Source organism: Paramisgurnus dabryanus, chromosome 14 (genome assembly GCF_030506205.2).
Source record: "Paramisgurnus dabryanus chromosome 14, PD_genome_1.1, whole genome shotgun sequence".
NCBI lineage: Eukaryota > Metazoa > Chordata > Actinopteri > Cypriniformes > Cobitidae > Paramisgurnus > Paramisgurnus dabryanus.
Window position 1 is genome coordinate 37,144,461 of NC_133350.1, and position 24,308 is coordinate 37,168,768.

General features: G+C 37.2%; 1 protein-coding gene and 1 long non-coding RNA gene across 5 annotated transcripts in view; one reads left to right on the forward strand and one right to left on the reverse strand.

The window, feature by feature from the left end:
- The window catches only part of LOC135758160 (kinetochore protein Nuf2-like), a 40,306-nt gene extending 17,885 nt beyond the window's left edge, over window positions 1-22,421 (forward strand). For all 4 annotated transcript variants that reach the window (XM_065273023.1, XM_065273021.1, XM_065273022.1 and 1 more), the window contains exons 10-14: window positions 9,292-9,429; window positions 9,583-9,723; window positions 13,667-13,842; window positions 18,185-18,320; window positions 22,240-22,421. In XM_065273023.1, coding sequence (XP_065129095.1) covers window positions 9,292-9,429; window positions 9,583-9,723; window positions 13,667-13,842; window positions 18,185-18,320; window positions 22,240-22,347 — 699 coding nt within the window. In that variant the 3' untranslated portion in view covers window positions 22,348-22,421. The remainder of the gene's footprint in view (window positions 1-9,291; window positions 9,430-9,582; window positions 9,724-13,666; window positions 13,843-18,184; window positions 18,321-22,239) is intronic.
- Window positions 6,350-7,970, reverse strand: LOC135758155 (uncharacterized). Its single transcript, XR_010536467.2, has 5 exons — window positions 7,810-7,970; window positions 7,380-7,477; window positions 7,154-7,239; window positions 6,958-7,073; window positions 6,350-6,819 (listed from the first exon to the last, which is right to left on the reverse strand). It is a non-coding gene; the product is annotated as an uncharacterized lncRNA (long non-coding RNA).
- Window positions 22,422-24,308: the final 1,887 nt, after the last annotated feature.

The window sequence follows — 24,308 nt, forward strand, 5'->3', positions numbered from 1 at the left end:
GCGTTACAGTTCCCTGTTGCAAAGTAATGCACAGTCCTGTTTGATCATCCGCAGTGATTGACAGAAAACCCGACCAGTTATCCGACATCAGCAGCTAATTTATTCCACACCCGGCCCGTTTGACAAAGACTGTGACCCTGACCCGGTCACGTCACCAAAAATCGCACTGTTACATAGAAACCTTTAACCGTCTTCAGACATATCTTAAACACAAAAGGCACAGGGCCATTTAAAAACTGATCAGAATCTAGTCAAAATGTTTTTGGATGTTAGACCCGTCCACTTGGCTATTGAGTCCCGACCTACATCTACAACTAAATGACATGTTAATATTATTACACCCGCGGGTACCCCGACTCTGCTGTTCCGTCTGAAGACATATGAAACACAGTCTCACCGTCTGGCTCAAATTGTTATTACCAACGTCCTTCTCTTTCCACAAGAAAAATGTATGTTTCCTTTCAAACAGATTAATGTAGACTATAAATGTCTTGCAGTCCCATGTAAGTATTATTCAGTTGTCAGCCCACCTTTTGTTTTTGGACAAATCCTTTCATTTAATGAGTGTCGATCTTATAGCCTATATTTTGAATAACTAATAGCCTGATAACTTGATTATGAGTACAGCGAATACAAATGAATGTCCAAAAAACTCGTAATATGTTAAATCAAAATGATACTGTCTTTTCTCGCAGCCCTGCGCTGCGTCCGTGTATATGCGCCGATGAACAGCATACGTGTGATGAACTAGTTGCACCTTAAATTTCCCTAAATTTATGGTCATACAGATAAAAATAAAACAACATTCTAAAGGGTAAATTATGTACTTTTATTTGTGTACACTTACAATAAGGGGAAAACGCTGTGCTTATTTAAAGCAGACATATCATGCTTTTAAATCTGTCCTTTTTACATATAAATCATCTATTTGTGGTCTATGTAAAGCGAAACTGCAATGCTTGGGTCTGAATTCCTCATTATTATAGCCCCACAGGCCCCCTTTCTACCCCTTTTCTGATGTGCATCTGAGAGCAACTCGTTTTGGTACTGTCTTTTTAAATGCAAGTCATACCCTGCCCCCTCTCCAGGTTGCAGAGGTGACACTCGGTTAAACTCCACCCCGTTCGGCCATTTTTGTAGTTTTATAGCAGAGATACGATTATCTAGCTGCACAGAAACTTTTTATTTACTCGTTATTCACAAAATGTCAACAACGGAAGACTTGTTCATCCAGCCTTATATGTTCGCGCCAGAGTCGGAAACGGACTGAGAGGAAAATGAAGACGACGAACCTGCAGAACAACGTCTTCATATTGAGGTATCGCAATGGTGTGAGGCTGCAGCCTCCGGAGGTCGCATATCTAGGCTGCATACGTCATCAAGACGGTCTTATTTCAGAATATTAACAATTATAAAGTTTACTATTATTCTTAGTTAATCGTAAGTTGTTGTAATATGCTCATGACTTGCAAATGTGATGCTCAGTTAACTTAAACCAGGCTTGATGCCCAAAAGCGATCTCCGCAGGCTGCAGCCTTCGGAGTGAGAAACAGCACTGCTAAACCATGACCACCGTGTACTTTACTTTTTTACTTTAAGTTATAAACTGCTTACCGAAGTGCTCTGCTCGTCGTCTCCAAAGAAAGAAGTAATTGACCCCTCAATCAGACGAAGTCTATCGGCAAATCCTTCTTTATACTGGCGGAGATTGGTGAAGTAGTTATCCTTAAAGTGCCTCGGGCACACAAAAATGACTTTACCCACAGATGTGAGTACATTTCTTACGCTCTCGTAACTTCTGCATCCTTGAGCTTGGACTACAATATCGCATCGAGAAATATAAAATGGCGGATTGCTCGTAGTGTTGGGCTGGAAGTCAATGTCCTTATTTAGCAGTTCCGCTGCAAATACTGTGACGTAATTGTTCAAAAAACGTAATAGATAATAGAAAAATCAGAACCGGTTGGAAAATATGACCAAAACAGAATATAAAGATATCAACAAAGCACCTGAAGAGACTAATTTCAACTTTTATGTACTTATAAACACTACAAATATACAACAAAATGCATTTAAGAGCCAAGAAAGTGGATTTAGCATGATATGTCTCCTTTAAAATCATCTAAAAACATGACATGCTTTCTGCTGCTTTGGTTTTAAAGCGTGTCACAAAATAACAGAAACTTAAATACTTTATTACTTGTTTTGTCCATCTGCTAATTATTTAAGTGTAACATTTCTTGTTGGCTTATTTAGCCTAGTTTGTTTTTCTCCAAACAGAGAAGTAGCCTAATCATCATGTTCTGTTGATTTAAATCTATTTGTATTTGCGCATGAAACTAAACCCCTGGGGAAAAATGAAGGGTTGTTCCAATACCAGTATCGGAAATGTGACCGATACCACAAAAAATTCTGGCATTGGAATCGGTGAGTACTTGAACCCATGTACCAATTCGATACATTTTTATTAAACCTAGTAATGGCCGTTATAGCTAAAGCTAACGCTGCAAAGCGAAACTCCTCTCTTCACTGCTCTGAATGCAATCACCAGGAAGTAACCACACGCGTGACATAATCACTGTTTACTTAGTGGCGAAGAAATGAAAGCGCGCAGCAGTATGACCGCTGTTTGTTAGTATTTCAGACTAATAAAACGTTGACATGTCTCGTATGCCATGCTGCATTCTCAATGGGTTGCACAAGTATTAATAACTTTAAAACAAGTAATTTATTATAGCATTTGAAGACCCTTCACCCCAAAGACACGATGGTTACACTCAAGCGTCTTATTATTTCACTACATTGTGGCTAAACTAGTGTTTTTAAAGGAGCTTTATTTTGCTTTTGTTTTTAAAAACTGAAATGCCTTTTGTTTAACAAAACTGTTTCTGGACTTAAGTTTTAAACTGAAACTAAAATACCCTTTGGTTTTACGGTGTTAAGTTTGTGGCTCTTAGAGTTAAGGTTAGGGTCTAACCCTAACCCTTAGAAAAAATAAATATTACTGTCAAATGTCTTTCAGATAATAAAAATACTTTAGTTCACTGTATAACTTGTTTTATACAGGAATAAGTCTAAAGCACATCATAAAACCGTTATATCCATTCATACAGGGCTAGTAGTATGTACAGCTGTATATTATACAGATAAACACCCAGGTATCGGATCGGTACTCAGTTTCGGCCGATACCCCGAGCTCAGAAATCTGTATCGGGAAGAGAAAACCGTTATTGGAACATCTATAGAAAAATGTGATATTTTAGGAGATTTATTTATAAATTAAACGCAAATCCAGAAAGGAATGTATTTCTATAAAACAGCCAGTCTGGCATGGTGGACATTTTGGTAGCTTTATTTTGCGAGGGTTTTGTTTAGAAGGGATACAGCAAATGCAGAAAGTTAGGATTAGATTTGAAGGTAGGATTAGGAGAAAACAGCAGTCCTGGCTAAATGAGATACAAATAGACCCTAAATCCTGTTAAATGTTGTGTGTAGAGTTAGGTTTGGGTGAAGGGTTAGCATAAAACAGTAGGCTACTCAGCCGAGATTTCGTTTGCTGTATCCCTTCTATTCACAACCGCAGGGGTGGCTGGAATGTTTTACTGACCATCAAGCTATCCGACATGTTGGTGACTTTTAATGCAAGTCAATAGATCTGCGACTTTGAGAACTCGATAGCAGATATAGAAGTGATCCTTTGTGACTCCTGGTGACCCAATAGCATCTTTGTGAAGCAAATTAAATCTTTTTTTTTTTCAAGAAATGTAATGTATTTGACAATTATTAAGCGTTAATGCGGTCAAGCCTCTAGCCAACACGAGCGCAAACTTCTTGTGGGGTTTGGTGATAGAAGCAGTGAAAAGCAAAGAAAATCGACGGATAGCACAACATGATGGCATAAGCGGCTAAATTTGCAACGGCTATGAATCAACATAAGCGAGCGTATTAAAAATGTAACGTATAGAAGAGGGTGCTAAGTTGAGCCCAAGAAGACTGCCTCCTCGGGTTGAAAAACCACATAGGAGAAAAAAAATCCTGGGCTTTTTAGCCGGGGAAATAAAAAAAGTCCTAGGAGGGAAAAACCCTTGGGAGAATATACATATACATGTAAACGGAGATTAAGCGGGTTCTGCCGGTGGTCAGACATCACCTGGGCATCACGTTGAAGGACGGCCAGTAGATCAGAGGCGTGCCAACTTTCACATTTACCGGAACTGGGTCTGTTTGTCTCATTGAACTTTGAGTTGAGGACATGATTTTTTTGAGTTTAATGCACTTGATTATTTGAAACCGATAAAAAACATTGTAAGGAAAGAAGATATAATTTCACTTAATATTTCGTCTCCTCCGTCCTTGGTTCTTTCTTCGCTTGCATCCTAGGAGGGTGGAGCTAAGACGCAAGGAAAGGAAACGAGGATGCACAAATAAGAACTGAAAAGCACCCCTTAACTGCTTCACTTTAAGTGTGTGTACATGTGTACGTACCTCAAAGTCCATATTAATGAAATTTGACTTCATGAAGGTTGCATTAATGAAGGATTGTTTACAAAGTGTAGTTGCCAGTTGGTTTACAAAAGATGTGTTTTTAAAGTAACACACCCACTTTTTGGGAATTTCCCCATATCCCCCAGAGTAAGAAGTCAATATATATACCTTTCTCATCTCCCTGCCTGCTGTTCCCCTGTCTGACGCAGCCCCAGCTAGCTTAGCTTAGCATTAAGACTGGAAGGGAATGGCTCCAGCTAGCATACTGCTCCCAAAAAGTAACAATAACGCAAACATTTTCCTATTTATGTGTTGTGATTTGTATAGTCACACTGTCTACAAATAACAAGGTCATATGAGAGACAGCCATCTTTTAATAGTATACTGCGCCGCCCAAGTAGCAGTGCTTCGCCTTCTTAAAATATAGTTCCCAGTATGTATACGGTATGTAAAGGAATATTCTACTTTCATAAAAATAAAATCCCAATAATTTACGATGTGTTTAGTCGAGAAGAAATTAAGTGTTTTTTTGGTTTTTTTTATTTATTTATTTATTTTTTGAGGAGACCATTCCAGGATTTTTCTCAACATAATAGACTTTATTGGAGTTTCAATGCAGTTTTAAATGCAGCGCGACCTTTGGTCGAAAGCATGTGCATCTCTCATGTGAAATGCACATTTGCGTATCATTTTAAACAATAAACTGACACAAAGACATTTAATTCATATCATTCCACATACAACAATGTCAGAACGATCCTCTTTCTCCACACTTGTAAACATTTTGGTGGTAGTGTAGCATACGTCATGCGTGACCTTTCGTCATGATTATGCGATATGTAAGTTTGCGCTGGCGCGTCACATGAAGTTGTGGTTTAAAATCTCGTTTAGAGCCTTTTGAAGCTGTGTTGAAACCATAAACTTGTCCAATAAAGCATATTAAAATGAGAGAAATCCTTCCTCAGAATGCTTTCCTTAAAAAAAATATAATTTCTTATTGACTGAACAAAGAAAGACATCAACATTTTGGATGACATGGGGTTGAGTTGTTTACCAAATTTGCACAATAAAAAGGTTGTGTATTTAATCAAATACAGTAACAAATGCACTGCTCACGGTTAGTTTATGTTCGTTAATACATTAACTAATGTTGACAAATGAGACCTTATTGTAAAGCGTTACCACTTTCTGAGTTGCTAACACGTTAGAACCACTGGGCAACACCACCACTTTCGTTGCTAAAATGCATCTGCAGGTTATTTGATCATGTGCGCTTTAAAATGGTTGTTTTCTTCTCTCAGTCAGTAGAAAATGTGGTTAACATCCGATCATGCATTTAAAAAAAATCATATAAAGTAAAACTGGTATAAATTTTTTGGTCCTACTACCCAGCACTACTGAACAAGCATACACAGCAAAATCACTGGTGTTAAAATAACACCCAGGGTGTCAAATTTAACACTGGAAAAGTGTGTATATGTGTCCACACTACACTGTGTTAATTTAGTCAAAAGTGTAGTGTTAATTTAACAACACTCATTATATGTTAATTTAACACTCAATATTGTTAAATTTTACACTTTGTTCACACTATTCATTGTTGTTTCCACACTACACTGGTGTTGGCACAGAAATACAGTGTTAAAAATTAACACTCCTAATTTAAGGTCAACACCAGTGTAATGTGAATTCAACAATGTTAAGTGTTAAAATACTGATTAATAGCCACTTTTGTTGCTAATGGGTTGTTTCTATAAAAGACAAATGACAAGAAATATTGCAAACCTCTTTTTATTAAAGTAAATCACATTTAATTTTTACATTGATACACACAACACTTTGCATTTAACACTGCTTATTTAAATACCTCAGCTACAATTAAAAACAGAATACAGTATGGAATAATGAAAGTTATTTTATACCACAGCGCAGTGACATGAAAACCACTTATTATAAGGTCTTTAATATATCAAATGAGTTAAAAAAATTAGCCACCCTACTCAAAACTTGAACATTAAAATACACTGCAATTACCTTACTGGCAGGCAGAAATGCTTATCCTTCACAATACTAAAGATTTATCCATAACAAAACAGACATTTCAATTCAAAAGACGTTTCATTTTTCTTAAATACGTTCCAACCTGGTATTTAGTTCTGTAGTTGTTTTACTCATGATGTAGTGGAAGGCTGCATCAGTGGTCTTCATCATGGAGGGAATGGCTTTTTGGTCCAGAATGATGCAAAAATTCTGGATGCAACTTCTGTTCCCAACGCAGAGCAGGCAGGGCTGTGCTGATTCATCCCCATCAAAGCATGGATTGATGCTCATCACCTAAGTGTTTTAAAAGAGTGTATTTGATGAATGTATTTGATGTGTATTTATGAACTTGTATGCATTTACATGGGGTGAACAATGCAAGTAAACTAACTGCTGAATAAATAACTAGAACAAAATACTAAAAAAACTTACACAGCACAATCAGTAGCTTCAGTTGCACATTGACCCTCTTTCTTCTTTCTTCCTTTCACAAATGAAAGGCAAGAGGTGAATGAGCCAGGGAAGAGCTGCCACATCACTGTCCCGTCCTAGCAAAACAGAATTTAAACACCATGAGTATACAGTTAAACTTTAAAACCGTAAAAGTAGCAAACCCATGTACACTTACCATATTTAAACTCCTGTTGACCAGACAGAGGGTCATCCATATTGTTGTATGTTGGCTATTTTGCAATACATCACCTCAGCATATTTCTGCAGATTTTCAAAGACAAAAAGAGTCAAGAAAATACCAAAAAGGGTGCAGTTTTAACCGTTATTTGAATCAAAATCATCTCAGTATAATAAATCATGTTAGAGACAGTGTACAGTACAAATGTACTGTGTGTACTCACATAACTAGTTGGTAAGCTCTTATCCTCCAAACTGGGTTAAGGAATAACAGTTCCAGAATTCATGGGTATGCCGTATTCAAATATAGTCTGGTAGGGTCCTATCACAAAAAATGACAATAAAGACTCTGAAAACTCAACATTCTTTTTATATTAAAAACAGCACTCAAGACAATATGAATCTTCATTTATACATTTTCAAAATAGTAATCAATTTGATTGCTATTTAATATGACATCAATAGCAAAACGATGTATGAGAAGATAATATATTTTTATTAAAGTTGGCAGCAGGTCATGTGAGTTTCTTTCCAGATTAATAATAATAATAATAATAATAATAATATGTACAAAACTACATATACTAAAAAGATTGGTTAACTGTTCAGTTATGTCAAATAAAATGATTTATATGTATAAATATATAAACTTACCTTCTGTAATGAATTTATATAAGTATTAGCAGTCGTTTCTCATTGGGAGTCATGCATGTCAGGTCTTCTTTAATAAACTGCCCTAAAACAGCATCTCTTCTGAATGATTTGAAGCACTCAGTGTGAACTTTCACCAAACTAGCATCTATAATGACAGAAAAAAACAAATGTTCGCCATACACGTTTTACACTTTCGTATGTATTTTCCATTTGCATCTGTCTGACATCTAGCGCCACGAAAAGCTTACAATGCATCCAATCTGTGCATACAAATGATGATATATTGAGAGGTTTTGGTCAAATTAATTGTTGGTTTGGCGATATTTCCCCTGTTTGCATACATCTTAGAAAAACACATGACGATGCGGTTGCGGTTTTCTCTGTGTTTTTCAGTAATTTGAATAATTAACCGATATCCGTGCACTCACGTGCATGTAAACGACCTCGTTAACTCACGGTATCTAGCCTATATGATTACCTTATAACGAGCATCATATGGTTAATAAACGAGCTTTCATTTAACTTAATTTCATACCTTCAATTTGTAGTACATGTCGCGTTTTATCATGGTTCAATTCTTTCGTTCATATCTCCTGTTAATATTATCCTTCTTGGTTTTAAACTTTTAGCTAGCAGTTTAACTTTATACTAAACTAACAAGGGAACAACGTAACACAAGGTAGCTCTGATTAAACTGAACCAAATAACGAACAAAGGGGAAATAAAATGGGAAAAATATCTTATTTAGGTTTTTTGGCATATGGCTGCTTAGAGTCAGACAGAGAAATAACAGTTTAATTTAGCTAAACCATGTGAATATTATGAGACTGATTTACCTGCTCTCTTCAGTCCTCCTGTGAAAGAAAATGGCGGTAAAATCCCTGACAGGATATGTTTAGTGGAGGCGTGGCTTGATTTACACCGCTCAGAGTGAAATCTGATTACACCCTTGTTTTACACTGACACTGTCATGAATATAACACTGGCCTAGCAATGGCAGTGTTATTTTATTACCAGATAGTGTTAAAACAGCATCAACACTGTGTATTTAACACCATCCCTGAAAATTTAACACTGGTGATTTTGCTGTGTACATTTTCCTCACAAACACCACCACACTTATTTGATGATGTTGGTTTGGTGTCTTACAGTCCTTTGTGTATGCTTGCTGTGGTTTCGTGTGTGGGAGTTTTTTTGCCTTTTTTTATTTGATCTATGAGGGTAAAAGTCATTGCAGAAATAAAGCGCTACAAAATGTAAAGGGATAGTTTTGTAGTGTACATCGAGGCATGTGCACCATCAGTCCTAGCGTTATAGAAGAAACATGTTGACATGGAATGTATAATCATCCGTCATTATTTTCCAACAAAGTATGCACACAGCACGGTAGTATTTCATGCATTTATTATGGCACATGCATTTTTATTTTTATTTTTTAATGACTACACTTGGGATATTCCACATGTGTTCTACACTCTACAGAGTCAAAGGAGAGTGGAAGTGGCAACACTGAAAGATGAGATTGTCAAGCTCAAATCTCAGATTGTGGAGTCACCTGAAGAACTTCGAAATGAAATGGAAAGGATGAAAGAGACTGTGAAAAACATCAAGACGTCAAAAGTATGTATGACTTACAATGCAAAACAGAAGGTTTAGTAAATGCAAGTGCTGAAGCACAGTAAGCCAATCAATGCAAATAAACCTCTAACCCCTGACTGATTTCTAGTAGTAATGGATTGATTTGTTGCCTGTCTGCTGTTGTGTATGTGATAGGACCTGGCTGATGAGAGGCTGGTGGAGCTCCAGATGCGGGTGCAGTGTGCGGGTCAGGTGGAGGCAGAGATCCAGGTTTTACTCAAACAGCTGCAGGACCTGCAGGACATCATTTGTCAGACCAACCAGCAGAAGGAGAAGGTGTGAGGGGTTATATACATGTTTTAATATCAGTAATCAATAAAAGGAATCAGTTGTGAGTCAATATCAGTAAAATTGACAGAGTACGGGGGTGTCAAAGATTGAAATCAAACTTTAATGCTCCTAATCTCGTCATTAGATTATGAGACTAAAACCTGGGCAGGGGCACATTATTTTTATGTATTCTATAGAAGGTACAACAATTATAAAAGATTAAAACCAATCACAACCATGTTTACCTCTACTGATTTAAATCATTTTTCATAATGATTAGTATTAAAATCTAGGGTTTGTTTTGAACTAATAGTTCAGTATAGCTTTTCCAAAGTCATCCTGAAAGCTGCTAGTTATTTTACATTGAATGTATTATGGAGAAGTAAAATGTTAACTAATATTAATTTCTTATTTGTGGTTCATGACTAGGGTTGTATAGGTATGAAATTTTCACGGAATGATAATCGTCTTCGAACGGTATACAGTATTAAACCATTATTATCATCATCAGCTACAATGACCCTTAAATGAATGAAAATGGATAGCATTTTTGGTTAAACTTATGGTTGATTATATCAAACCTTGTTTTTTACTTTGGGTGAAAAAAGAAAATAAAGTTGCACATTTCCCATTTGAACAAAATAAGGAATACTTTATTTCTCTTTAGAGGCTTGTTGTATTGTATTGTTTTTATAATATGGCCTATAAATAATCAACTTAAAATTGACTTGTAATATAAATCACTTAAAGGCGCAAAAGAGGATGTTTTTCGCCGACTGAGAATCCAAAAACGGTTACTGAGTTTTTTAAATGAGCGCATGCGTAAGAACAGCCTCCCTCCTTCACAGCTCATTTCAAGGGAACTCCTTCCAAAACTCGTGCACGAATATTTGAACGAGTGTTTGTTTACCACCGGCATATGCTGTGTCGCGTCAGTGGATTCATTATGTGAAATGATATGATAATAAACACATAAGACGTAACGTTAGATCAGTCGACGCTACTCCCATTTCAACTAACATGTAGCAGACTGGTCACTGCCTTGCAACTACAGTACAAGAACAACGTCAATATACCTGAATAACAGTACAACAATAATTATTCCCCAAAGAAAGAATAATCACTGTTACCTGTCAGGAAGAATTTTGCGAACTGCGCGTCTGTCTTGACACCTCTCTGTTCCTTCATTGCTCTCCAGTGTTGAAATGTCTATCCAATAACGACTCTGTTTACATTACGTTCTTCTGACAATTTTCTCCTATTCCCAGCGGCTTAAAAAGTCTTTCTTTTGCGTCCTCCTTCGCGTTATGCGCATGCGTCACTCGTGTAAATTTACTGGAGCGCGCACGTCTCTCACAAGGATCGTAATAGCAGTGATTGACAAGCCAGAGGGCCAATCGCTGATGCGATGACCGCATGAGCAATTGGCTGATGTTTTTAAGGCCCTATCTTGTGCACAGATGACGTATATTAGTATTATTACTTTCAGTGCACCTAATAAATAGTCTTTTATCATTTAGTAAAGACAGTTTCAAGTAATATTGCAAAAATGTATTAAACAAACATCCTCTTTTCCACCTTTAGATGTGCTTTATGGGTTCGTGAGAAAGAGATTGAGGGTGAGAGAGAGAGGGGTTAACAGAGAGACCATGTAAACAAAGCAGCCATACTGCGCTTTATCAGGCACTTTAACTTGAGAAAAGTCTTGATGGCAGTTCCCTTCAGAGGCGCATTCATATAACAGCTTTGTGTCCATAATACAGATCGGCCGGAAAATAAACACAACAGATCTGATTTATGGCTGATTTTCATAACTGGATTTCAGATTTCTGCATCACGGAAATAATACTGCTTTAAATTATAAACGGAACACACCTTTATCTGCACAGAGGGATGGTGTTTGTGAACGTGGTAGCACATGTTTAATGTATTTCCTCCTTTTGCAGCCACTCTTTGTTCACATTTCTTGAAGGATATGCATCTTTAAGGACAACCCCTCAGTTCGTTTTTCGGATACCCAAAGTATTCCCATACTGCAGATTTTAACTTCTTTTTTTTCGGTGGGAGATAGAGATTAGAATTTGTAGTCGCTGGCGCTGACATTTTCTCTGCTGTACATAAAAATCTCACCTGCGCATATGCAACTTCATTCCATGTGACTGCTAGCCTCCACTCATTTGTTTCAAAATTGTAGATAAGCAAATGTTCACGGTATGATAATCGTGTAATACCCCGATATACTGGTATACCATTACAAATCCTATTCATGACACATTCGGTGTATTCATGACTTATAAGGGTGCTCTAAGCCAGGGGTTCCCAAACTTTTTTTCCTGCGCACCCCCTTCTATGTCACAACCGGGTTGGCGCACCCCCAATCCCCGATCAAAAAAAAAAAAACCGCTAAAAAGATTTGTTTTTAAAGACTCCTGTTTAATCATGCGCAAATAACCAGGGGCCGGTTGCAACAGCCGGACGTTAAGAAGTTGGGTGTAAAGCCCGTCCTACGTCGAGCTTAGCTACGTCTGACATTGTGAAAAATATTTACGCGTGTTGCACCATCTGAAACTACGACCAGACGCAGCTACGCTCAGCGTAGATGATGCGCGCCCCCGTGTATGCTATTAACCACTGTGATATTTAGATGCCATTCAAGTTTACTATGGTAAAAAACGTACACTTACTGCCGTCAGCTAATAGATGATATATGAGAGGTTTCCTCATGTTTACCAGTGAATTACGTGCAGACCCATCATTCACGAAAGCCTTTACTGTTCGAACAAAAGGTGTATAATAGTTTGCAGATTCGTTATAACAGCTCAAGTTTAAAACAAAATTAAATGAAAGCTTTTAATAAGTTCCCTACAGTGTCTTTTTCAGTATTTATGTATTTTATTATATAATTCATTGGCGGTCTCTTTACCATGCATGAAAACACAATGCTCGCGTATCCTGTGCATTATCCTGCACCCATCTCGTCACATTTCATTATTTCTATTTTTGCCATAAAGTCTCTCTCTCTTGGTCCCTCTCCTCCTTCGTGACTAACAACTTTATCATAAGACATCCCACACTTGACAGTTTCCCTGATTTCAGCCAGTTAAGCATATTTATAATATATGGAATGCATGAAACGAGTTGGCACGCATAGCGGCTGCAGTGCATAACAGAAGAGCAGTGCGTAAAAAAACCCAGCAGCTGTCTTCTACGTTTCTATCAAAAACTAATTAATTATAGTTTTTTATTTAAAATAAAAGCGATTACAAAGGAAATTTTTTTATTTATTGTATGGAAAATCCCACTTAAAGAAACAGACCGCCATTACATATTTCCTCTCGCGCACCCCCTGGTGGCAGCTCACGTACCCCTGGGGGTGCGCGGACCACACTTTGGGAATCCCTGCTCCAAGCGAATTCACGCATTTTAGGCCATAAAACATTTTTTGTTTCATACAGTAAACATCTCCTCACTATCTGCTAGCTGCCAGTCCCCTGAACACTCTGTAAAAACGCGGTCTCTGTAGACAGCCCAGGCTCCACAAACTGCAACAAAAACAAAGTGGACAAACCTACCACCACGAAACATAAAGTGTTCCAGCCAAGAAACGACAAAAAGGATTTGGGAGTGGGGGATCCCATGACTCTTTCAGAAAGCACAGAAGGAAGGATATCAAATGAAAGAAAAGAAAGTGTCATTCTACCTTCATTTGTGCTGTTTTTATGACCCCTCAAATATGGGTCGTTTCCTTGAAAAATACAAATATTTGAGCAAAAAGCTAAGATAATTGGATTTTTGTGAAAGACTTCTGATAGAAATCAGATTCAGAGCGATGATCAAAACATACACTGAGTTTGAATTGTTTGATGTAAGGATATAGTGTGAGCTTAGGATCTAAAGCTGTGTTTGCTATCAGCTGTGCCAAATGTAATGCTGTTATTATTCAATGCAGATCCAGGACTTAGCAGCTCTAAATGAGGCACTACAGAAAGAGCTGAGGAGTTTAAGCACTGAGGAGGCCCAGCTGAAAAGAGTTCTAGCCATGAAGCTTGACAAGGAATCCAAGCAACAAATTCGTCGACTGAAAAAGAAAGAAGTAAAAGATCAGCAAGTCAAAAACATATATGGGTAAGGGAAGAGCGATCTAAAAGCAAAGAGTTTTTACTTCACAGAGTGCCTGTGCTGTTTGATACTAATTTCCATTTGCATTTCCATTTCTCAAAAATAGTACAGTCTCTCTACCATTTAATGTACATGCATATTTACATCACGCAGTCAGTCGAAAGAGATTTTTAGGGTGCAATTCTTTAGATTAGATTGTGAGTTTCTGTTTAGTAATTGTTTAACTGGACTGAATGAATTCAAGGAAATTCAGGCATTTTCATCACAGTAAACATGTTAGATAATATCAGTACTGTCTGATAAAATATATTAGTTTAAAGATGATTTTACAGCTTAATATACTGCTGAAAGTTAAGTAAAATATTGCTGCATGGGTAAGTAATAATGATGAGTGAACTTTGAGGACTAATTGATGTGATGTTAACAACGGGGTTATCAGGACCCCGATGCAAAGTGGATTATGTGGCTACTTGCCACGAGTAAACTACTGGACACGAAACCTTGATTAGAAATATTTTATTAGCTTATTTTTTGCTTGTCTCCGCCTATGCGTTTAACTGCAGTGATTGAGACGCCATTTGCGTTACTATTTTAAAATTAACTTGCTGCCATCAGCTAATAGATGACAAATGAGACTTATCCCTCCTCTCACACGTTTGCTAGTGCACTCTCCCTCAAGATGCGTGCGTCACGTGCAGACCCTTCAAAAACAAACCTGCCCTTGAAGCATTTCTAAACCATAACTAAAGAAGCATTTCCCGTTTGCACCATATAGGTAAAATTTGCTGGTTATCATCGTAAGTTCTTTACTCTGTCTTTGGAAATATCTTCGTATTATATGTTACTTAATAATTTATTGATGCGGTCTCTCTCTATGCCATGCATGAAAGCACACTGCTGTTGTGTCCTGTGCATTTATATGAGCTAATGTCTCAATAATATTTTTTATATTTTATGGCAAAAATGTCATTGTTTTGTCTCAAGATGCACACCAGTAATGTATTTTGTAAGGTACATTTCTAAGAAACTTAAATGTCCTAACTAGGGATGCTCAGATCAATTGGCCGCAGATCAGTATTTGGCGACAACGGCATTTAGTTTATCAGTACTCGCTAATGCGCTAAAATCTCATGAAACGATCTTTCTATTTACTTTTGTCATCATAGGGCTCCTGAATGCGGCTGCGATTAGAGATTGTTTTTTACAGTGCAAGCATTTGAAGAACTGATTGCTCATGTGCGACCTGCAGATTTGGATTTCTCTCTCTGCCTTAACAGAGATATGTGTAGTATCTTTTTATGAGGATGCGGTCCTAACAGCATGATGTGTCTTTACATCCCTATCAAACAGCGTACACAACACTATCGCGGACATTGCATCTTCTTGACGACGAGAGTTTATTTGCATGTCTTTTTAAAGTTATGACCGTTTAAACTTTAAGCTGCTCTTGTCTGTATTCATTGACGCGCATGCGCACTAGGGGTGTGACGGTCATTATATAACCGTGAGACCGACGGTTATAGTTGAACACCGTCATTAGAACTCTATAACCGCCAAAACCGTGTTATTAAAATAAAATTAAATTATTAAAAAAAATTTTATCAAAGAATTTTTAAATACTAATTAAAAACAATTGTTAACAGTCTGTGTTATACGCCCCCTCACGTTCTCACGCAGTGAAAAATACAGAGCGGAGCAGACACTGACAACGCGCTGACATACAGGACAGACCAGGTTACTTTTCGGTTACTTTTGAGATTTAACATATTAAACAAAGTCTCACCTTTCAAATCATCTCTTCCTTCTAGTCAATTTATAGCATCAAATAAACATGAATGACCATGAGAAGGAATGTTGTTTTAACCGCGGAAAGGCGTCAGTACACTCCGCTTTTCAAGTTCAAATCCTCCCATGCTAATCTACTAACTCTCTTGAACGCACATTCACTGCTAGTTGACTTGCTGTTAATTTTAAAGAAACGTAGAGCAAGTAGCTAATCAGTGTCTTGTTTATTCAAACGCCGGGTGAGCACTGTGCAGCGCGTCTGCGGAGAGTGTTTGCTGCGCGTGGCCATTGTGCTTTTACACCGGCTGCGTTTAATAACAATCTCAAGTTCATATTACTTTCTTTTACCTGCGCTTTTTTTTTAACAAAACCTCTTCAATACGCTTTTAATTCACATTGTTTTCGTGCTGTTCTGGTCCGTGTAATGACAGATATAGACACAATTACAGACATAAAAGCCCAATGCACATCTGTTTCTCTGAAGATTATTAAAATAGATGATAGATAGAGGATTCATTTATGCTGGGCAGAGAGTGACAGCGCAGTCTTCTGGCAACAGTGTGTTTTTTTTTTATATTTCATTGCTTTCTGTTAAATTGTTCAAAGTTATTACTGTTTAAAACACACTTGGCATCACATTCATGATTTTATGGTAAAATGACACTTTCCCGTCAATCCACGAGCATTTAAACGAGCAAAACGCCCCCCACCGACGGTTATGTGACGAACCGTCACATTTAACTCACGTCATAACCGTCATCACCAATTCTGAAACCGGCACACCCCTAATGCGCACAGAAGTTTCTCATTCAGCGCACGAGTACAGGGCGATATCTTGCGTCTTAAAGCTACAATCTGCTACTGTTGTACTTTATACAAATGTGTGTATATTTAATTCATACACTGAAGACTGTGAAGTGTTTTATTTTCATTAATTTTAACAGGCATAAGCCTTTTTAAAGGCATATTAAATTGCTCTTTGTAGAAGGAATATTTGTTGTACATATTTATTTGATTTTCTATTAAAACAATAATATAGGCTACCTAATTACTGCAAGTAATATAACAAAGGTAACATCTGTGCTATTACTTTATCTAGAAAAAATATTAACAGTTACAGTCATCAAAGAGCTTGCATAACAGCTTGAAGAATCCATATCGGGCATTGGTATCGGCCGATCATGAAGACAACAAATCGCTACTTTGCTTTGGCTGCAAAAATCTTGATCGGAGCATCCCTAGTCCTAATAAAAATAAGACCTAGTCCTGGATTAATATAAACCCTGTCTGGGAAACCTCCCCCCATATATTTTAAAATTTTGTTGTTCAATAAAACCATGTGTTTATTTGGTTTTGATACTTTATTTAAACCAATTATTGTCTCATCATTTTTTGTCATTTAAAATGCTTTTGCCCACTTAGGTCTATTTTTATCAACAAAAAATCTGATTACTTCATCATCAATTAACAAAATAATTGTTAGTGAAAACCCAAGTTTGGTTAAAACATTTAAACCGTTAAATAAGTCACAAGTTTCATCATTGAGTATTTCTTAAAACTTCGTCCTGAAGTCTCAAGGTTAAAAAACGTGTATAATATCAACATTAGAGTGCTGTGAGTCATCTTGATTGATAAAACCTGCAGATGTATTTGAAGGTCTCCACTAAGTCAAATTTAAGACTTTTTAAGACTATTATGAATGAAATTTAAAACCAATATCACAAAAATGAAATCTAATTTTACAGTGAAAAGTGAAAATGTGTCCAGTTTTTTATAGTCCAGTGTACATGCGTACATGTGTTTAAGACCTTTTATCTTTCATGACAAAAAACAAGATTGTTTGTACTTTGTTAACATTTGACTCACTTTTATGCTGCTTCTGCCTAGCCATTCATTTCATTTGTACAGAGAGTCTGGCCACGCTCCATTGCAAAGCGTAACTTCCGTTAAGGAGGGTGTTGAAGTTTAAAATGATTGGATCTGCCCACCCAGAGTCACTCTGAATCTGCCATAACCAATCGCTAAAGTTTGGTCGTGACTCCTGGATTAGTGTCGGTGCGTCTCCAAAACTGTTAGGCACACTGTTCCATAATTTTGGTGCTGCGACGGCAAAAGCACAGTCTCCTTTTTGGTGTAAATGTGTCCTCTGTATTTTTAGTAGGTTATTATTTGCTGATCTCAAAGTACGTCCGGGCTGATGTTCAACTAAAAGCTCTGAAAGATAGGCCGGTGTCAGTCCATGCAAGGATTAATACACCAATAAAAGAATTTTCAAATCAATTCTGTAATAGACTGGAAGCCAATTTAAAGAGATCCAGGTGGGTGTAATATGCTCCCGATCAAAATGTATTCTATCAAAATTAATTGCAGTGAAAATTGCTGTTTGTCAAATATGAACTGAAAAATCTACGGAAATTGATTTGAAAAAGTCATTATTAAATGGTGGGTCTCAGGCCTGTAGAAGTTTTGTTTGTTTTTAATACTGGTTGAATCATGCTAAATGTTACTGTATTGGTAAAATTGTGTATGAACTCTGGTTATACTAAAATACATTTTTCCTTAGGCAATATGACAAAATCCACGAGAAGCGGGAGGAAGTTGTGAAACTAATAGAAGAAAAAAATCACGAAACTAAACAGTTCAACGAAAAGATACACATGCTGAAAGAGAAGTGCAGCCAGCGTACACAAAAGGCCCAGGTGTGCTTTCCTATTAGTTACTGTAATGGACATGTTTTTTTTTTATATTGTGTGTTACTTGTATTAATCTTGTGGTAGAGAATTACTGCATAACTCAAAGGGAACCTATTATACAAAATCCACTTTTACAAGGTGTTTGGGCATACACTCGCTTAAAGGGTCATTAGGAATGCCTGTTCAATTTCTCATTAATGCGATTATCTAATCAACCAATCACATGACAGTTGCTTCAATGCATTTAGGGGTGTGGTCCTGGTCAAGACAATCACCTGAACTCCAAACTGAATGTCAGAATGGGAAAGAAAGGTGATTTAAGCAATTTTGAGTGTGGCATGGTTGTTGGTGCCAGACGGGCCGGTCTGAGTATTTTCTCAATCTGCTCAGTTACTGGGATTTTCATGCACAACCATTTCTAGGGTTTACAAAAAGATGTGAAAAGGGACAAACATCCAGTATGCGTCAGTCCTGTGGACAAAATGTCTTGTTGATGCTAGAGGTCAGAGGAGAATGGGCCGACTGATTCAAGCTGATAGAAGCGCAGCTTTGACTGAAATAACCACTCGTTACAACCGAGGTTTGCCGCAAAGCATTTGTGAACCCACAACACACACAAACTTGAGGCAGATGGGCTACAACAGCAGAAGACTCACTTTTGTTCACCAAAATTGGATAGTTGAAGACTGGGAAAATGTTGCCTGGTCTGATGAGTATCAATTTCTCTTGAGACATTCAGATGGTGGAGTCAGAATTTGACGTAAACAGAATAAGAACATGGATCCATCATGCCTTGTTACCTCTGTGGTGGTGTTGTAATGGTGTGGGGGATGTTTTCTTGGCACACTTTAGGCCCCTTATGGCCCTTTTCCATTGCATAGTACGGACGGTTTAGTTTAGTTTGGGTCGGGTCAGCTCACCTCACTTTGGCGTGGTTAGCTTTTCCATCGAGCTTGGTATCACTTCGTAGTGGGAGGGATTATAGGCGTGTCCAGGGTTCTAAATTAACACCCGCCAAATGCCGGTTAAAATTCATTTTGGCGGGTGTTAATAAACTTACTAGCCAGTTTGGCCGGTGATGCATGAGGCATTGCATGCAAGATACATAAAGCTTCGTTCTCGGACATTTATCCCTCTGGCAGTACTTCCTACATTTCCCATGAACACTGTGCCTTTGATGTTGATACGCCAATTGGCTGCGCGCAGTTTGCAGCGAAACCAGCGTGAGAAACCATGGAAACGAACTGGGCGCGTCCACCAGAAAACAAAAGGAAGGAGAATAACAAACGGGCAGAGCATTGAGGATAGACTTAAAGACAGCGGTGTCCCCACACCCCTTTACTGGGGCATGTGCTCCAGTGTAAATCTTTTGTGCCCATGTGTAAATCTCAAGTTTAAATTTTAGCAGTTAACTAGTGTATTCCTTAACAAAGATAATAGCGGCAAAAACAGATCTATATGCAATGCAGTTACCCAATTTACGCTTGTAAAGCGACGAAGCAGTCGCTCTGACGCGTGCACGCATGTATCTTTGTCCACGCGCGTCTTTGCGTTCCTCCGCGCGCGCAACTGCATCCAAAAGGGGACGCCACGCGAATGTGTAATTATGAAAACATGACGAGAAGTAAGTTTCTAAATCATAATGCTAATCTTATTTTTACTCGATCAGTATTGGCTTCTGTAGATGGACATCAGAAATGTTTTGTGCAAAGCAGGGATAGGGAAGCAGAAAGGAGAGATGATGAGTTTAAGGGAGGTAAGACAAACTACATCCTCACCCTGTCAGGTCTCAAACATCAGAGGAAAAATCTTAGGAAAACCTTTTGTCAAGTCTATAGGATTGCATTGTTGCTGAGAAAATCAACAGATGTATGTGTTACACTGTTCTGTATTTGCAGATATGAAATTAATATTTAGTTTACTAATATTTAACTCTAGTACACTACATAAACAGTTAGCAGTAACTGTGACTGAAATTATTTAGCATAGCAGTCATAAAATGACTGGTTTCTTAAAATATTCTTGTAAAAATAAGTTATTAATCATTGCTATCATTGTATAATGTAGAAATTATTTCTCTGCTGTCATTATTTTCAAACATGTTATGCCAAGTATGCCTCCAAACATGTTAATGTTAGGTATGATGAAGATTACACTTAAATATTTTTAAATACATATTTATCTTTCGCAGTACCTGTTGCACTGTAGAATAGTGGGTTAAGCAATGGACATTGTATAGAAGTGTTGCACACTTCTTGCACACAGCAGGCTTTCAAAAAATGGGGGGCCTGTGCCCCAGTAAAGCTTTATGTCTATCAACAGAGAAATTAAGAAAGCTTATGTTTCATCACAAAAATGTTGTCATGTTTTGTCAGGATTGTTGCATGCTCGTGAAAGAAAAAACGAATAATTGTTGGATTCAGTGGCACACATAATTTCTCTTATTTTCACCGGAAAAAATTTGGCTAGTGGAAATGCTGATTGGCTGGTGACTTTAGAAAGTGACCAGCCACTTTGGCTGGTGGTCAAAAAAGTTAATTTAGAACCCTGGGCGTGTCGTTTTATTTTTGTGCTGCCTACTGCTGTGACATAATACAAGTGAGAGCATCGTTGTACATTCCCATACATTTATTTATTTCTCAGTCTGCCACAAAATTAAAATTGGCCACCACAAATAGATGTTTGCTCATCGCGTTTTCACGTCCTCTGTCTCACATGACAATTTCTGTTCAAACACCCGTGGGGTCAGTAGTTGACGCACTCCGCTGAGCCTCATTAAAGTTGCATTTATATATAATATATAATTCTAATATATAATTCTGACATGCTTGTCACAAATGTTCCGCCACAAACTGCAAGTTTGGGGAAAAAAACTGTTATGGTGTCCCTGATTCTCAACCTGTGGATGTTTTTCATCTCTAAAAGGGAGTTTGGGAACTTATAGCAGAGCACTGATGACAACATGTTGGCTCGAGCGCAAGCTAGCCCTTAGGTAAAGCTAATCTTTACATTATAGTGATGGCGCGTAGTGACGATTCTCTCAGACCAATCAGTGATCTACTGTGTTTTTGCGTCAGGTTTGGTTTCAGCTTGGGTCGCTTGGAACCCCGAGGTGGTACGAAAAAAGTATCGGGTACCACGTACTGCACCTAATGGAGAAGCTCCCAAAAGTAATCTGACCCAAACTAAACCAAACCGTGGGGTACTATGCAATGGAAAAGCGCCATTAGTGCCGATTATTTGGCATTGTTTAAATGCCACGATCAGAAACAATTCTCAGGTAGGCCATGTCCATCCCTTTATAACCACCATGTACCCATCCTCTGATGGCTACTTCCAGCAGGATAATGCAACATGTCACAAAGCTCGAATCATTTCAAATTGATTTCTTGAACATGACAATGGGTCTCATTCACAAAGCATGCGTACGCGCACATTTGTTCGTGAAATGTGTGTTCGGACGTTTTAACTAACAAATCATGATTCAACTGAAACTTTCATACTAAAATGTATACAAAAAAAAAAACTTAAGAACAACTTGGACCACACAAATGCAATAATCATGAACAAGGAAAAATGTATAAAATATATAACACCGATATATATTGTAGGGTTCTTTTTCCTTGTTTGTGATTATATAATGCGTATGTGTGGTCTATAATATATATCATTGTTATATATTTTATATTTTTTCTTTGTACATGATTATTGCGTACATGTGGTTTAAGTTGTTCTTACGTTTTTGCATACATTTAAAATAACGCGTCCGGACGCACATTTTACGAACAAATTTGTCCGTACACATGCTTAGTGAATGAGACCCATTTATACAAGCGCACATATTATGCACATCTATTATGGTGAGCTCCTGCTGTTCTCATGAACTCATATGCTGTGTTAAAGCACTTGTTTTTTTTTTTCTTAGGAGATCTATGATCATCTTCTTAAGACTTTGGACAACTACAACAAGGCAATTGAAAGAATTGTTCTGCAGACAAATGCTGAGTTCTTAAAAAATGAGATGAAATTCTAGATGTTGCATGGCTTTATTTTTGTTAATATTGAAAGTTTATAAATATATTAAAATTTTTTGATGTGTTACTCTGAGGGGGTTCAGATTTTTGGCATGTACTGACATACAAAAATTCACAAAACAAATTAGCTTATACAACAATTCCCAGCAGCACTAATTACGAACACCATGATGAGACATAAGTGACATAAGAAAAAGAATAATACTGAAAAGTCCTTTCTAGAAAAAAACAAATAACTAACATTAGTGTTATTTAGTGATGGGACATCTGAAGCGAGGCTCCGGAGCTTGTGTCGAGCAAAAAGGGGCGTTCCAGATGAAGCCCCGATTCGAGGCTTGTATCGTTTCCGTGAAAATCACGTGACGATGACAAACGAGGCCTCGTTTTCTGTTGAATACGTCATTGCTTCATTCTAAGTATCGCTTGCGGATAAAACTGGTTCGAAACTCGCGCCTCTTGTGGGGTTTTGCAGTACGTTTGCATTGATGTTGAAGTGTTGGTTGTAGTAGCGAGTAGTGCGAGGTTGTAGTGAGTTTGTAGTATAGTTATCATTATATATCATAGCCTGTATTATATATTATATTACACTTAGTTTAGTAGATTATTAGAGTAAATTATACATAGCCTAGTTCAGTAAATCATTACAGTAAATTAGCATATAGTTCTAATACGTAATATTATTATGCTTATGATTATATATATATAAATAGCCTATATTAGTAGTAGTTTTATTATATATATATATATAAATATATATATATATATATATATATATATATATATATATATATATATATATATACATATATATATATATATATATATATATATATATATATATATATATATATATATATATACATACATATATATATATATATATATATATATATATATATATATATATATATATATATATATATATTATTGCTGTTATTATTATTATTATTATAAGACTTGACCGTATTAGGGATAGCCTAGAAGGACTGAGGATCCATTGGGATATTGGAACAAACAGAAGCTCCAATTTATATAAGCTGGCACTGACCTTCTTATGTTGTCCAGCCTCATTGGTGCCCTGTGAAAGGGTGTTTTCTAAAAACAGACACCGCCTCAATCCAAATACTGTTAAAAACTTTTGTTTCTAAATAAAAACCATTAAACACTTTTCCGTGTTGCAGTTTGCTTTTCCACATTTCCAGTCACTCTACTATTGCATTCCCAGTCAGCACTGCAGTGCACTCACAATAATTTCTTTACACTCATTTGGTGCATTCACTGTTATCAATAACCCAAAGAACTAATGAATAGTTGAACACAAAGTTGTGTATGTGTGAGTTTTGTGTACATAGGTTAACACAAGCAGAGTAAAATAATTTATTTAATATACTTTATTCAAAAAGCCCACACCATGACAATTTGATTGCTCAAAATGAATAGATTTGTGTGCGATTCATTGGTTTGCACAGCAGGTGTCACTAGAGAGCACATTGTTTCATGAGGCTTCGGGTAAATGAACCTTTTGGCGAACCAATGGGCTGGAAAGCCTCAGTGGTTCAGAAAGCCTCGTTTGGCCATCACTAGTGTTATTTTTACACAAACAAAAGAGCAGAAAAAAACCCAATCCATACTTACAGTTGAGCAGAAACTCAAAAGTTCTCAACAAGGACTCAGTAAAAATGGAAAGATAGCTTAAGTGGAAACCATGAGGCTTCCCTCTACCAAACAAATTCACTTCTTCTATGGTAGCTCAGCTTATATGCTGGTTACCTCCAGGCACTAGCAGCGCCCTCAAGTTGCTCCTAGAGGTACTACACTACTTTGCAGCTATCCCTAAGAAATCCCCAAAAATAAAAGCAAAAATAATACATAAAAAAAACAGGTAACATCTTGTCTGTTACATACCCATTCCCATGGACTAAAAATTTGACCCGTGGCAAATTTTTAAATTCTGGGTATG